At 34.8% G+C, this 16183-nt stretch overlaps 1 protein-coding gene across 6 annotated transcripts in view; it reads right to left on the reverse strand.

Moving 5' to 3' along the window:
* DMD (dystrophin) overlaps positions 1 to 16183 on the reverse strand; it is a gene marked incomplete at its 3' end in the record, with an annotated part of 2539585 nt that overhangs the window by 560739 nt on the left and 1962663 nt on the right. For 5 of the 6 annotated variants that reach the window (XM_081277777.1, XM_081277780.1, XM_081277776.1 and 2 more), the window contains one exon: positions 3168 to 3322. In XM_081277777.1, coding sequence (XP_081133903.1) covers positions 3168 to 3322 — 155 coding nt within the window. The remainder of the gene's footprint in view (positions 1 to 3167; positions 3323 to 16183) is intronic. The other variant, XM_081277778.1, reaches the window with a different exon arrangement.

Here is a 16183-nt window from a genome sequence, read left to right on the forward strand (position 1 = left end):
TACAGTAGAACACTAATAGTTATTTGTTGTTTGTTCATTTACCTATCCAATCAAAAAACATTTAGGGAGTAGTTACTATGTGCATGCTAAGTGCCAGGTTATATGATGGTGGATAAGCAGCCAATGTACTTATGCATATAGAACCAACATTCTCATAAGAGACAAAGAACAGTAAACACTTCAGTGTAATGTAGTGAGATAAACATAACAGTGCACCAGAAGAGCATGAGTTTTTAGGGTTGATAAAGAAGGTTTTCTGGAGGAATTAGCATTAAAACTGAGACCTGGGAAATGAATAGAATTTAAGCAGACAAGGAAGAGAAATGATATATGTACTAACTCAGCAGGCCATATAGAAGACAGAACATAGTGAAGAGGAAATGAAAACAGCTCTCTTGTTACTTAATGTACATGACAGAAGGAGGGGGAAGATCCAAGGAGGACAGGAAATTAGGCTCAGTTGTCAGGAAAGGCCAAATCACACAAGACTTTAAAACCATTTAAAGGAGTATGGACTATGTTTAAAGGTAATGATTAAGCTATTAATTGCTTTAAAAGTGGGAGGAGGGTGGGCTACATGAATATACTGTATTTAGAAAAAATCATCCTGGAACCTATGTAGAGAATGGGTAGAAAGTTGAAAGATTAGAGGAAGAAAAACTAGTAAAATAAGTGATGTGGTTGTTCAGGCCTAACATCACAGTAGAGGAGTAGGGATGGAAAGAAGTGACTGGATTTGAAGGCTATTTAGGCAGTAAATGGCTGTACTGTAGTTTAGCTATGGGAGTTATAGAAGGAAGTGGTAAGCACAACTCTGTTAGTTTTCCAAATTGAACAACCAGATGGGTTGTGTTAATGTTCACTGGATAGGGAACATAGGAAGAGAAGTTGGTTGCATTTAGAGAAAAAGGTTGAGTGAGGGCATAGATGAGTTTAGCTTTGGATCTAATCAATTTGAAGCTCCTGTGGGAAATTAAAATGGAAAGGAAGTGATAGAATATACAGTTTAATACTCAAAAGAGCATTCTTAGCTGGAAATACAGATGGGTAGTCATCAGTGGACTGAAAATACACAAGTGCATAAATTTCACAAAGAGTATATATGAAGTGAGTAAAGAATGGGGAAGAATTTTACAGGAATGAGTCAAAAGTAGCTTGGTGAATTGCAGATTCTGTATGGGCCATGTAAAAAGGTAAGTTGGCTTCTTAAGTCTCATTTATTCTACCTATGGAGAAGTAACTCTATATCTTCCTTAGCTGATAGCTTTTTAGGGACAAAGCCAAAAAACAAACTGGAATTCCTTCCCCCAGATAATTCAAAGACCTTAATAAAGTGATCAAAGATCTTAGAGTTCTGCTAGGAAAGGTAGCAGAATACAACAATTACTAATAGGGCATTATGTAAAATTGTGGATGTGTAACCGAAATGATTCTGCAATCTGCATTTGGGGTAAAATTGGGAGTTCATAACCCACTTCAATCTAATGTATGAAATATGATATGTCAAGAGCTTTGTAATGTTGTGAACAACTAATAAAAAAAAAGATCTTAGAGTTTTGCTTAGGACATTATGCAGCATGAGAATATGGAGAGAGGGATACTCCAGAAAGAGTAGAGCAGGTGGAATTGTTCAGTCTCTTGAAACTCTAGTTTTGCACTATGAATAAGCACTTTTGTTTACTCCTTCTTAATTTACATATCTAAACTCTCCAAATTAATTTATCATCTTAATGTACTTTCCCAAAGAGGCTTCTGTTTGAGAAGCAGGTATTTTCCTTTGAGATCTAATGATTGACTCTATGATAACCAATTGATTTCATATGGATAATTCTTCCCAAGTCTAATCTGCCTTTGTTTTGCTGAACAGATAGCAGATTTTTATTTGGAGAAGAATGTCCAAACCTTGCCATCTACACTGATAGATTTTTCTCCCCAAATATCAGTTCTATATTGAAGTTTGCCCTTTCCCCACCAGGGTCTTCTTGATAAGACCCCAGCTCCTCAACTTTAGGTTGCATTTTCTTTTTAATGGTCATCTGGACATCCACTGTCTGGAATTCAGGACTAGAGCTACTCTATTCTCTAGGGTCACCAGCTTAAATCAAGCATCACTGGAGTACTTTATTTTCACTCAGTTTCAAGGTTTACTTGGCTTTTTATTTTCATGTATCAACAGTTCATTACTCCTAAGACTTCCTGCTCCTTTGTTTAAAATCCGAGTTTTCCTTTTGGTAGGATTTTCCTTTTTAATAAAGACTACCTAACTGACTTTTCAGTAATTCATGTCATCTTCTAGAACTTTCCTTTCACCATTGTTGTCCTTATCATTGCTAAGGTGCTATTTTTGCCTACTGTCTGACACAACTCCAAACAAGAGCCCAACTATCCTTCAATTATCATAGTATACACAAGGTAACTTTATTATGCAAATGGAGCCATCATTTAGCAAATATTTACTAGTTCCCTATCATGTCACCTGGTTTAGGACCTGGGCATGTGTCAAAAAAGAAAGACAATCTCAGCCCTCATGGAGTTTAGACTAATTTTTAAGACAAACATGAATTATATAATTCATGTTTTTATTTATGATTGGAACAAGTATTAATGCAAAAAAAGCACTAGGGATTAATAAGGAGACAGGACCTAGTTTGAGGAGATAGTGCTCTAAGAGCTGTAAATTTCCATAAATATATAATGAGAAATGAAAATTATGAGTCATATACCCTACATGGATTTTCCCAATGGGGATATGGAGTGAGATACAATATCGGCATTTTTGACATCAATAACACCATTATGAAGTTAAAAGTGACTTGTCAGATTAAGCATGGGACACACAGCATGTGCCATGATGGGTTAGAAAGGTATTTGTTTGAATAGAGTTCTCAGAGAAGACTGATAAATGACTTTTACAGCTACAGATCAGTATTTTGTTCTTGTTTTCTCTTGATTCTGTCACTACCTTTTTGACTGTGGGCAAATCATTTCATTCTCATCATTACAGTAGGAGGCTGAGTCAAACCTGTGAGTTGAGTCAGCATCTGCCATCTTGGAGCCTCCTAAGCACCAGTTTAGCAGGATTGGAAAAACAAACCTGTTTTGTCCATTCAGTGCTACCACCCTTTCACTATAGCCAATAATAGTTTTAGAAATAATGTAGTTCTTACCTTTTATGAATATTTGCCCAAGATGCATTGATGTTCTCTGTTATCATGTGTACTTTTCTGGTGTCATCTGAAGAATAATCCCGGAGAAGTTTCAGAGCCAAGTCATTTGCCACATCTATGTTTATCTGCCATTGACGGAGGTCTTTGGCCAACTGCTATGGATGTATATTGGAAACAGAATGAAAGTCAGGTTCTTTTTCTGAAATCTATAGGTGGACTTTCTTCAAATAGCTTCTGAAACCTTAGGTTAGATATGTCTTCAAGATTGTTTTTAACCTACTATATGATTTAGTAAACCATGACAGTATAAGCTAACCTCCTTTTCATGACAAAACTTTTCAAATGCAGCAGTTAGAGCAATAACCAGTTTTAAGTATTTCAATTTAGTACCAATTAATTGGAAATAAAGTGAGCTTAATTGTTTTTATCACAGGAGAGAGCAAAGTATAAAAACAAGTTTCTATATAATCGTTGTGCATGTGACACATAACAAAATTTGAACAGAAAAATTTTTTTCATGCATTTCTCTTCTCTTCATTAACTTGTTGAATTGTTTATGTAATTAGTGCCATCTACTGGTATTCAACTAAACCTGCATACAGGAAATATTGACAAAAGGACAGTGCCATTATTCTAGAAACAAAAATTTTTAAAGGACTATAATATTTTAAAAATATTTTACTTTAAAATTAGAACAAAATCAAAATATAGGAATCATGCTAAACAAAATCATCTGTTTTTCTCTTTGTCTTTGACAATCGAGTGTTGTCCAATTAGCCATTTTATTACTGGAAGAACATTTCAAAGAAAGAAGTCAACCAATTAATTATAGGTGTACCTGGAAGCATATCAGCTTGAAACTTCTATTAAACACTTTTGCAAGTAGGAGGCTTTTAAACATTGAGATAATATTATATTGTTAAGGTAGTTATATCAAATTCAATATGGTGGATTAAGCTATTGATTCATGGGCAGAGAAATAAGAATGAGCAATTTAAAGAACAGACAGAATAAAATGATTTTATAGAAAAGAAAATATTAACTTTTAAGTAATAAAAAATAGAGTATTAAATCTGTGAGATACAATTTAACACTAATTAAATTAACAACAACAACTACAACAACAAAAAAACAAAGTCAGAAAGACTGGGAAAATTAGCACATTTATGTACTATTGCTAGGAACAGTTTCTATTAGGACAATTAGGCAATAGATTCCAAGTGATATACAAATGCTTAATCCCAATGACCCAATAATCTCACTTTTTAAAACTTATTTTAATAAAAAATTTTAAAAATGATAAATATACTATAAAAATAAAGATCTTTGTAAATCAAAATCATAAAAAAACCCAAGTAACTTAAATATTTAAATAGGAGATGTTAAATGCATATAATACATTAATGCAAGTCCCAATAATAGTAAATGTGCACAGTAATCATTATAAAGGGAACACAGTTTTCTTGTGCAAAAAGCAAAAAAAAAAAAAATTATTTACATTGTGTGTTATAACCTAAAAAACGTAGCAGTCATGAATTGGAAGGAAAACAGAAGCTGAAAAAAACTACTGTTTCTGAAAAGAGAAATCATTTTTTGTTTTCATAGCTGTTGTTTTGTGTTAGTATGATGTTAATATAATAAGAATCTAACATTGGTACTTTCAGTATAGTTTCAATGGATTTGATTGGACTTCTATCCCTTAAAAATACATAATATGTATTTAATCTGACATTTCTTAGTTAACTAGAACATTCCATTTTAGAATTAAACTAAATGACAATGTTTACTGCATTTTAGACCCAGATTATCAAACCAAGAAACTAAAGTTGAAAGCAAGAAAGAGTTTCTATGGCACAGAGCACAGTTGCTACTATTACAATGCAACTAAAATTTATCTGTGGAAAGCCTTCTTTTCCTTCCACACTTATATGAAGCACCATAACTGCTGTTTTATTTTTTAAGCTTTATTTGTTCTTTTTATATATACATGATAGTAGAGTGCATTTTGAGCTATTACATATACATGTAGTACAAGCATGTGTAATTTTTGTGGTTGTACATGCTGTGGAGTTTCACTGGTGGTGTATATGAGCATAGGAAAGTTATGTTCAATTCATTTTACTGTCTTTCCTTTTCCCATCTCCCCCTTCTCTTCATTCCCTCTTGTCTAGTCTAATGAATTCTATTCTTTCCTCCTCCCTTTATTGTGTGTTACACAGCTCCTATTTTCTACTTTTCAGATTCCTGAGTGATTCAAAAGTCCTTCTGAGGTTACATAACCTTCAAAGTCTTGCGTTTCCTGAAAATTTCCTTCTGAACAAAATTATGTCTCCTTTCCTTCTCTTCCTCAGAAACCTAAAGTGTAAATAATGTATAGTAAGACAAGGAAGACTGATCAACCCTTATTATCTAGAGGGTGGTATTTGCATTTTAAAAGATCAGCTTTTATCATCTATAGCATAAATCTCCACAGAACTGTGACCAATATCCTGTTTACTGTTTCCCAAGGAAACTTCTTTAAAAAAAATTAGTTAGAGATGGACACAACACTCTTATTTATTTATTTTTATGTGGTGCTGAGGATCAAACCCAGTGCCTCATATGTGCAAGGCAAGCACTCTGCCACAAAGGCACAATCCCAGCCCAGGAAACTTCTTTTTAACAAAGATTTATAGACAGCTGTGACAGTGCACAACTGTAATCCCAGCAATTTGGGAGGCTGAAGCAGGAGCATTACAAGTTCAAGGCCAGCTCCTGCAATTTAATGATAACCTAAGCAATTTAATAAGACCCTGTCTCAAAATAAAAAAAAAATAAAAAGGGCTGGGGATATGGTTCAGTGGTTAAGAATCTCTTTTCAACCCCCAGTACTTTACCTGGTAAAGCATATAAAAATGGTAATAAGTATATAATTAAAATCATTTACTTAAGCAAGTTAAATAATCTTGGATGTTACCCTTCACTCATGAGTTGCTATTTAAGCAGACTAGATAGAAGAGGATACACTCTTTGAATGGTTTCATGGGCATATACATATTTTCAAACACATCAAGCTACTTTTATTAAACATGGACTGTATTTCTCTGTATCACTTATACCTCAATAAAGCTGTTGAAAAATTTTAAATAGGAGAATGTGACAATGAGTCTTAAATAAGTTTGTAGATCATAAAAATACCTAGATGTATAAGTTGCAAGGTACACTAGGATTTTCCAAAACCTCTGGATGAAATAGCAAAATTAGCGATGTCATAGTAAAAACATGAAGCTTGATTTCAAACCAAAGCTTTTTGATACATACTTGAAAGGCAAAAATGAATGTTCCATGTATTTTTCTCTAAAATTGTACTCACAATAAAAGTTAAAATTTTTATACCAAGAAAATCTTGGCTGAGCACTAATGGTCACTGAATACTGCCCAGTTTTGTGAGGATGTGGGATTAAAAAGAAAATCTCTCACTGACCTTGACTAACATTGAGAGCACTAAGACCCTTATGTAAACACAAAGGTTGTCAACCAAAGCTTTCTTTTTTTCTCTTCTTAAAGACATTCACCAGAACAGACTGGTTTCCCTTCCTTATAAGGTAATATCCTGACTACTGTGGGTTTTACCCAAGCAACATTCAAGGAACCATGACCTTGACCAGCTTTGCCTACCACTGTGAAATTTACTACTGGGATAACTCCAGACCTCAGAAGGAGTGTAAATTCAAAAATACAATAGACTTCACACACAACCTTTTTTTCTTTCTGAATTCCATTTACAATGGTGTACTCTATGGGGAATTGTTTGTGTTGTGATCATGGTGTGTGAAGAAATTTAAAATACTGTGAGCACTAGCCTATAAAAAAGATGGCTTTGTGGGTGTATTTGTGTGTTTCCTATGAAGAACATAAAATGCTAAATTCCCCAAAGATTGTATTTCTGACCTAGAGAGAAATATTTCATATTCATACCTAACTTGATGCAGCTGCAATACACTTGGTATTTATCCACACTATTTTAGGCAGAAAAATACTTGTGGACAATGAGACAACCTTAAGCAATTTCAAGAATTTTGAGGTTTTTTTTTTTCCTATTTTAATGTTTGACTTATCTCACTTTAAAATTTGCAACAATTCTTTTTATGTATATTGACTACATGGGAGAAAAGAAAGGAAAAAGAAAAAAGTAGTTAAAAGTCTGGGCAATCAAATGAACCTATTGAGTTTGAATTCTGGCTTAATAAATTAGTAATCACATGACATGGGAACATTAATTATCTATGCCTTAGTTTCCTCGTTTGTTAATTGAGAATATTAATAGACACCTTAAAAGAAGATTATCAAGATTAAGAAAATTCAGGGAAAACACAGAGATGTCTGGCATACTGAAAGAATTAAATAAATATTGGCTATCATTACTACTGTTATCATTGTAACAAGGACTTACACTATTCAATTGTGCCTGTAAATGTCTGATGGGTAGCTAAAAGCTGGATTAAAGACTTGTCATCTCTGCTTCCATTTTACATCCATCCTCTTTGTTCCCAGTCACCTTGGATTCCAGGAATAAGTTTGGATTCCATATATCTCTTGTGATGACAGAAAGCTACCTGCCAAGTAACAGCAACTTTCTTATGTGGGGTAAGGCTCCACCTGACCAATCTTGAGATAATGATGGACAGACCTCACTTAATCAAGATCACCTGCTTTGGTGACTGTGAAAAACTTCTAGCTGTTCAAATCCCCTAACCCTTCCCCTCATTTCCCCTTCTATAAAACCTCAAAGACTGGGCTAAGAATGTGGGTCCTCTTGTCTTTCTGGCCAGCTTCACCTTTCATGCTTTTCACCATTACCTTTTCTGCTTGGTTTTTGGGGTGAGTGGCCAGACCTGATTTATTGGATCCCCAGAGTCAGGCCTCTAACCTAGGACTCTAGTAATACTATCACTACTACTTTTAATGATCCAACCTATACTGTAACAGTTGTCCACTTTATGCTTTTGAATATAGCCCTTGCTGCTCTGCCACTACAACTATGATGTGAGTCCATACTAAATGCAAAGCAAATGGCTCATTGTTTAATAGACATTGTCTATAAATACAGCAGCTCTAAAAGATTCCCTTTAACTTAGAAGTATGAGCACATACTAATTATTATAAAAGGGAAAGAAATTAGTAGAGCAAGTGAATGGGGGATGGAGGGGAGAAAAAGGAAGGTACTAGGGAAGGAGTTTAAGCAAATTACCTTATGTGCATATATGGGTATGGCATAATGAATCCTATTATTATGTATAATTATAATGCCCAATAAAAATAAAACAAGTGAGTGCATGGCCATATAATTACAATTTTAAGGTTGAGTATTATTGCAAGGTTTTCTTATAAAAAGTGTTTTGGGATATTCATCTACAAGTGAAATAAATGTTTGTTCTGGGTGAACTTGCTTTTTAAAATTTTTAATGACTGTCTCAGAAGCTTCATGAAAAGCAGTTAAGAGTAAGAAAAAGGCAACTTCCCAAGAAGCCACCTTTATCCATCTCCTTGCAGTTTGATCTTAAGGAAGTCATTAACCTTGTGAGTTCCAGTTTTGTCAGATGCAAAACAGTGGGAGGTTACTCTGCCTATGCCTCAGGAGTCAAAATCAAAATCAAATTGCTTGGAAAATTATAAAACAGGATTGTAACATATTTATGGATACTAACTTCTATGTATTATATTGGATTTCTGTCATTTTGCCTTGGATAATGTGTTTGCATATATGAACTAAGGAAATTTAGCTTTGTGAACTAACAACTAAGAATTTATTAACTCAGATCCATTTTCTGCCCATTCTCTACTCAGTACTGTGGAGAAACTAAACCCTATAGGGGATCAGAATTTCCCAGGATCTCTTGCTAGCTAGCATATTGGATCAGACCAATGAGGGATGCTGGCAAGAGATACTGTAACAGTTGTATTCTTTATGCTTTGCATATAGCCCTTGCTGCTGTGCCACTACAGCTTATTTTTAAAAGGCCATTTTTGTTTCCCCCGCCCTCTCTCCCTGTTCTTCCATAATCTCTCCCCCTTCTTAATCTCAGGGGAAAGAAGACTACCTTTCTTCCCCATCCTAGACAGTTATCTTTCCTTGAGTACACACCCACCATAGGAAAGAAGTAATCCAGACTTTGGGAATGGCACCAGAAGATCTCAGAAAAGACTAGTTCCTAAATTAACAAGTGAATTATAACTCTGGATAGAAAATGAGTGGAATATAGCTTTATAATCACCTCTTTAAAAACTTCCTGTTCTGGGCTGGGGTTGTGGCTCAGTGGTAGAGCATTCACCTAGCACGTTTGAAGCCCTGGGTTGGATCCTCAGCACCACATAAACTAAATAAATAGTTTTTAAAAAAGTTAAAAAAAAAAACAAAATTCCTGTTCCCCCATGGGCAGAATCACAGCCTCTGGGACAGGAGTCCCCTGTGTTTCTCCTTTGCTAGCAAAGCAATAAAACTTCTTTTTCCTTTTTCTCAAAAACCATGTCCTAGTTATTGGAGTGGCATTGGGGCCAAGGACCAAGCTTTTGGTAATAATAGAAGAGCAGGATAAATGGTGAAACTAGAGAATTTCTCCCCTGCTCTCTCCATTTGGGCAGTGTTTCCTTTGTGTCTCCATTTTCCACTGGTCAATCTCTCCCTCCATGATATTTGCTGAGCAGTCTTCACAGTGGTTGAGTTAGCACCAGATAGTTGTGGTTTCTGGGCTTTGATATTACTTGGCCCTCCAGCCCTTGATGTGGTAACAGCTTCCTGAAGCTGCTAAATTTAGAATTGCCTCACTATCTCCTGTTATATTTTCTAGCTCCTCCATTACCCATAGAATCAGTCTTCCATATTAAATTCCTTTTGTTTGAAATACCTAGTGTGGTTTGCAGATTGAACCCTGTTGATATGAACTAAAAGAAATCTCATTAGGAATCATCCTACATACAATTCCACAGGGGTAATTTCATATATCTAGCATTGATTTCATGAAATATCAGAATTTATATTTTGCATCCTTCTCTAGTTTCAGAGGAAGAGGTGATTCTTCTGCTATTGGAAGTTGATTTCACCATCTGGGCACCCATCTATTCTGGGATCCTCCTCCATGTACTCCCTTTCTCGATGTGTGTTCCAATTTCTTGCCTCTCTGCAGGGTCCTTCTTTACAGCCTTCAAATATGAGTGTCTCCTCTTAAAAAAAAATAAAAAGAAATCTGGACTCTTATCATTTTCTTTCCTTCCATAGTCACTCTTCAGAAAGTAAATATTCACTCATTGCCTTAACTTGGTTACATTTCTGCCACTCTAAAATTTCATCAAATCAGGTTTCTTCCTTTGCTGTTCCACTAAAATTATTCTGATAGAAGTCACTGAAGCCCTTAATTCTTTACCTCCCCCTGTATCCATGATCATTCCTATATAACTAGGAAGTTCCTTCAACAAAAGGCTGAATTTACTTTCCTGCCTTTAACCCTGAGTTTGACCATGTGACTTGCTTTGCCTAATCCTAATGAAAAGTTAATAGAAGCGACACAAGCACAGGTTTGAAATGTGTTTGTGCAATGAGACTATCCCTTTTGAACTTCCCATCCCTATAAGACAAACATACCATGTGTTAGCCTGCTCATCCCAAGAGGAGTATGGATGACATGTGGAAGCACAGTCACCTCAATCAATTCTGAAGCATGAAGTGCCACTCCACCCAAATTGTAAACTCATGGAAAGGCAATGCATCCTTATTGTTGTATGCCACTAATATTTTCATTTCATTCCAGCAGTTTTTGTGATTTTTTATTTGTGCATAATTATACATAATAGTGGGTTTCATTGTGACATATTTGTATATGCACATAACATACTTTGATCAATCTCGTTCCCCAGTACCTCCCTTTGCTTTCCTTGCTCCTTTCCCCTAATCCTCCTCCTCTACTCTAGTGGTCTTCTTTCTATTATTATTATTTTAATTAGTGCATTATAACTCTAAAAGCAGGATTTGTTGTGGTATATTCATACATGAACATAGCATAATTTGATAAGTTTTATTCCCCAGTACCTCCCGATGCCCTCCCTTTCACCCTCCTTCTCAATCCTTTTCCCCTCCTACATTGATCTTCATAATATTTTGTGAGGTCCCTTTTTTATTCTGTTTTTTTTCCTCTAGCTTCCACATATGAGAGAAGACATTCGACCCTTGATTTTTAGGTCTAGCTTATTTCACTTAGCACGATGTTGTCCAGTTCCATCCATTTACCAGCAAATGTCATAATTTTATTCTTCTTTATGGTTGAATAAAACTTTATTTTTTTATTTTTTATTTTTTTTATACACACACACACATTTTCTTGTCTTTATCCATTCATCTGTTGATAGACACCTAGGCTGGCTCCATAATTTGGCTATTATGAATTGTGCTTGTAGGATTTTTTTAATATTTATTTTTTGTAGTTGTAGTTGGACACAATAACTTTATTTTATTTATTTATATGTGGTGCTGAGGATTGAACCCAGGGCCTTGCACATATGCGGCGAGTGCTCTACTGCTAAGCCATAAATAACCCCAGCCCTGCTTGTAGCACTTTTGGTGAGTAAAAATATGTAATGGATTCAAATTTGCAATGGCCAATGCCTTTGTAACGATTTAGGCTCTCACTTACTTGATTCATTTGCAGCAGCTGGTGCTATTGACTACTGTCATTTCCTTAAAGTTTTTTTTTTCCTTTCTTGGCTTCCTCTCTTTGGATTTCCTCTGTTCTCTTGTATGATTCAAGTTTTTCTTTTTTACCTGTCCCTTAAATATTACTGTTCTCCATGGTTCTGTCCCTGGCTCAGTTTTATATTCCCTCTGATAGTAAACTGATCCTCAGCTGAAGAAGGAGGACTGAAGAAGGAAGCAGGGAGCACACCCCTAAAGGAGGTACATCATAATTTTCCCTTATATCCAAATCTTCTACCTCCATTGTTACTACCTTATTTTAGGTCCCCTTCATCTCTTGTTCATCCTTTTTACTTTTGTTTCCTTTTTTCTTTTGGGTACCAGGGATTGAACCCAGGGGGACTTAATCACAGAACCACATCCTCATCCCTTTTTAAAAATAATTTTTAATTGTAGTTGGAAACAATAACTTTATTTTATTTCTTTTTATGTGGTGCTGAGGATTGAACCCAGCTCCTTGCACGTGCTAAGCAAGCATTCTACCGCTGAACCATAAGCCCAGCCCCTCCTCAGCCCTTTTTACTTTTCCTTGTGAGACATGGTCTCGCTAAGTTGCTGAGGCTGGCTTTGAACTCACGATTCTATTGCCTCAGACCCTTGAGTCACTGGGATTAGAGGCATGTGCCCAAACTTGCTTTCTCATCTCCATACAATTGTTTAAGTAGTCTTTTTGTAACACAAATAGAAATTCTGTTGCTCCTCTATGTAAACTCTTTCATTGTGTGTATAGTACATAGAAGACATGAAAGTTCAAATCTCTCTTCAGATCAGAAGGACTTCATTATATATAACTTTCATCTGTGCATCCACTTTAACCTTTTGCTCTCCTTTTCTCATGCAATCTCATAATTGTCCATGTGACAATTCAAAATTTCTGGAAGTTAAGGGACTTGTTCAAGATGGCATAGTCATGGGGAGGGAGGAGGAAGTGCTGGGGAGTGATATTGGCTAAATTATATTGCGTACATGTAAAAATATGTAACAACAAATTCCATCAATATGAACAAGTGTAATGCACCAATAAAAAAATGTGAAAATAGAAACAAAAGATGCATAGTAAGAGAGGCAACATAAAAATGCAGTTCTATGGATTCTCAATTTGGGGTTCAATCTAGTTGGAAATGTATTTTCATATAAAGGAATTTAAGAAAAATAATTTGGTCTTCTATAACTTAATTTTGAAGAATATAAATTCTCTTCTTGATGATCATTGTATGATTGGAAAATTATTGTATACAAATAAGACATTTCCTAAAAAAGGTAGCAGAAAAAAATATATTTGGTTTATAAAAAAATATCACTAAATAATTTAGCCCTAATATTGAATTGGTGTTCTTTCTATAAATCTTTACTGGGAAAAGAAACACAAATTTCTTTCTTCCTTGTGTGACTTAAAATGACCTATAAAAAGTCTTTATGTATTTATAATAGAAATGTTAAAATATCTGTAAGGAAGCTATTTCAAAAGTAAAACCTCCCACCATTAACTTCAAGACTCATCTATTAAACCCTCGACATTACCAAACAACTCTGTTTCAGAAGGTAACACTCTATAGAGGGGATAGTATTTAAGAAAATGGCCCTCATTTTCCAGCTTACTGGAAATGATTAATCTTTTCAATTGCTTTGGGAACTACATACCAACGTTGTTACTTTTTTGTCCTTTCAACAATGACTACAAGCTGAGAGCAGGCAAGTAAATGTGTTATCGGCCAACCCATTAGAGTTCCATTATTTTCTGTCTTACATGGCTTCATGTAATGAATTTTTATAATTAAACTAATGGCATACAATTTATTTTTCCCCCTCTTTACTTTCAGGCCCCATTTCTCTTCCAGCTTCTTTGGAATAAGTTTTATACAAAAAGAAGGGAGGAGAGTCCTCCAAGTGCTTCATTACCTTAATTTCATTATGACATTTTGGAAAGCATTCCCTTTATCTGGGCTCTCTTTAATTTGCTGACTTTATTAAAAGGCTTAAGCAGTGTTGTAATTAACAAATCATCAAGCTGCCCAAGGCATCTAAGAGTAGTCTAGTTGAGAGGGTGTGGAAATGGTTGGGTAGAAATGACTCCAGAGAGAATGCCAGAGGACAGATCTCCAGAAAGTGGTGGTAAACTGTATTATTGTTTACAAATACCAGTGCCTTTTAATTACAGGGGATTATACATCTGCACTTTAAGAAACAAGAAAAGATTTGTAATCTTAATGACATGAAGATATCCTTTTAAAAGCAACTTTGTTGAATATAGTTCATAAACTATTAAGTTGATCAATTTAAAGTACAAAATTTTGTGGTTTTTAGTATATTCACACAGTTGTACAACCATCAACACAATTCTGGGATACTTTCTTCACTCCAGAAAGAAATCCTATGCCATTAACAGTTATTGTTCACCATCCATTGTCCCCTGCGCCCAGTGGTCCTCTGGGACTGATTTATGTCAATTAGCTTTAAGTTTTTGAGGTTCAGCCATGTTATAGCATTTAATTTCTTCTCATTGTCAAATCTTCCACTGTTGGAAGTACCACATTTTTTATCAGCCAAAAAACATTTGGGTTGGTTCTACATTTTGGCTATTATAAATAATGCTGTCATGGATATTTGAGTGAAGGATTTATATCTATATATTTTCATTTTTCTTGAGTATAAACCTGAGAGTAGAATGGTTATGTCATACAATAATTCCATGTGTAGTTTCTGGAAATTGCTAGTTTTCCAAAGTGTTTTCACAATTTTAAATTCCTACCAATAACGTATGAAGGTTCCAATTATTCTATACCATCAACACTTGTTATTATCTGGCTTCTTGACTTTAGCCATCTTAATGGTATAAAGTGGCATTTCATTGTGGTTTTCTTTGTATTTTCTTTTTGTTGCTGTCCTTAAGGCAAAGCATTCAGACTTTCATTCCCATGTTAGCTATGGATTTCTTGTAGTTGCCCTTTTTTAAGTCTGAGGAACTCCCCTTCTGTATTAGTTCCCTAAGTCTGCTATAATAAAGTGCTACAAACTGAGTGCCTCAAAACAACACAATTTTACAGTCTCAGAGTTTTGAAAGCAAGATCCAAAATCAAGCCTCTGTGCTCCTATTCCAACAAGCCACGTTCCCACTGCAAACTATAGTTTAGTATCCTTCCTTGTTTCTCCCTATTTTCTGGCAGTGACCATATATCCTTGGTATTTTTCTGGCTTGCAGCTCTGTCACACCAATCTCTGCCTCTATTATCATATGTTGCTGTCCACATTATATGGCATTCTTCTCTTTTCAAAAATTAGTGTATCTAAAGAGTTGTCTGTCAATTTTGTTGATCTTTTCAAATAACCACATTTTGGTTTTGCTGATTTTCTCTACTGTATTTATTTTCTCTACTTCATTTAACTCTAGTATTTATTATATCCTTCTGATTGCTATAGATTTAATCTTTCTCTTTTTTTCTAGTTTCTTAAGGTAAAAGGTTAGGCTATTGATTTGAGATCTTTCTTCTTTTTAAATATAGGTACATATAGTTACACGTTTTATTTTAAGCATTGCTTCGACTACCTCTCATAAAGTTTTGAATGTTTTATTTTTATTTATTCTTTCTTGAAGTACTTTTACTTTTGGTTTTCTTCTTTGACCTTTGGCTACTTAAGTATATGTTATATGATTTTATCACATTTGTAAATTCTTTTTCTTTTTTTTTTGATACTGGAGATTGAACCCAGGAGTGCTTAACCACAGTTGCTTAAGGCCTCACTAAATTTCTGAGGCTGAATTTGAACTTTTTATCTTCTTGCCTCAGCCTCCTGAGCCACTGGGATTACAGGTGTGTGCCACTATGCCTGGCTGTAAACTCTTAACTTATTCTACTGATTTTTAATTTCATTCTACTGTAGTTAGAAAAGTCTACATTATATGATTTTAATGCTTGTGAATGTATTGAGAGGTATGGCATAGTATATTGTCTATCTTGGAAAGCATTTCTTGTATAATTGAGAGGTATATGTATTCTGCTATTATTGGGTGGATTGCTGTATAGATATCTATTAGGTCTTGTAAGTTAATAGGTTTTTCATATTTCCATTTCCATGTTGATTTGCCTAAATGTTCTATTCATTATTAAAAATGATAAATGTCCAACTATTTTTGTTGAATTGTCTGTTCTCCCTTTAATTCTGTCAGTTCTTGTTTCATGTATTTTCTTAATTCTCTTTTTGTTTCTAAGATTGAATTATCCCTATTGACCTCTCATCAAGTTTGCTGATTATTTCTTCTGTATTCAGCCAGTTCATCCCTGTTTCTGAGACTCCC

Source organism: Spermophilus citellus (assembly GCF_964194105.1).
Source record: "Spermophilus citellus genome assembly, chromosome: X".
NCBI lineage: Eukaryota > Metazoa > Chordata > Mammalia > Rodentia > Sciuridae > Spermophilus > Spermophilus citellus.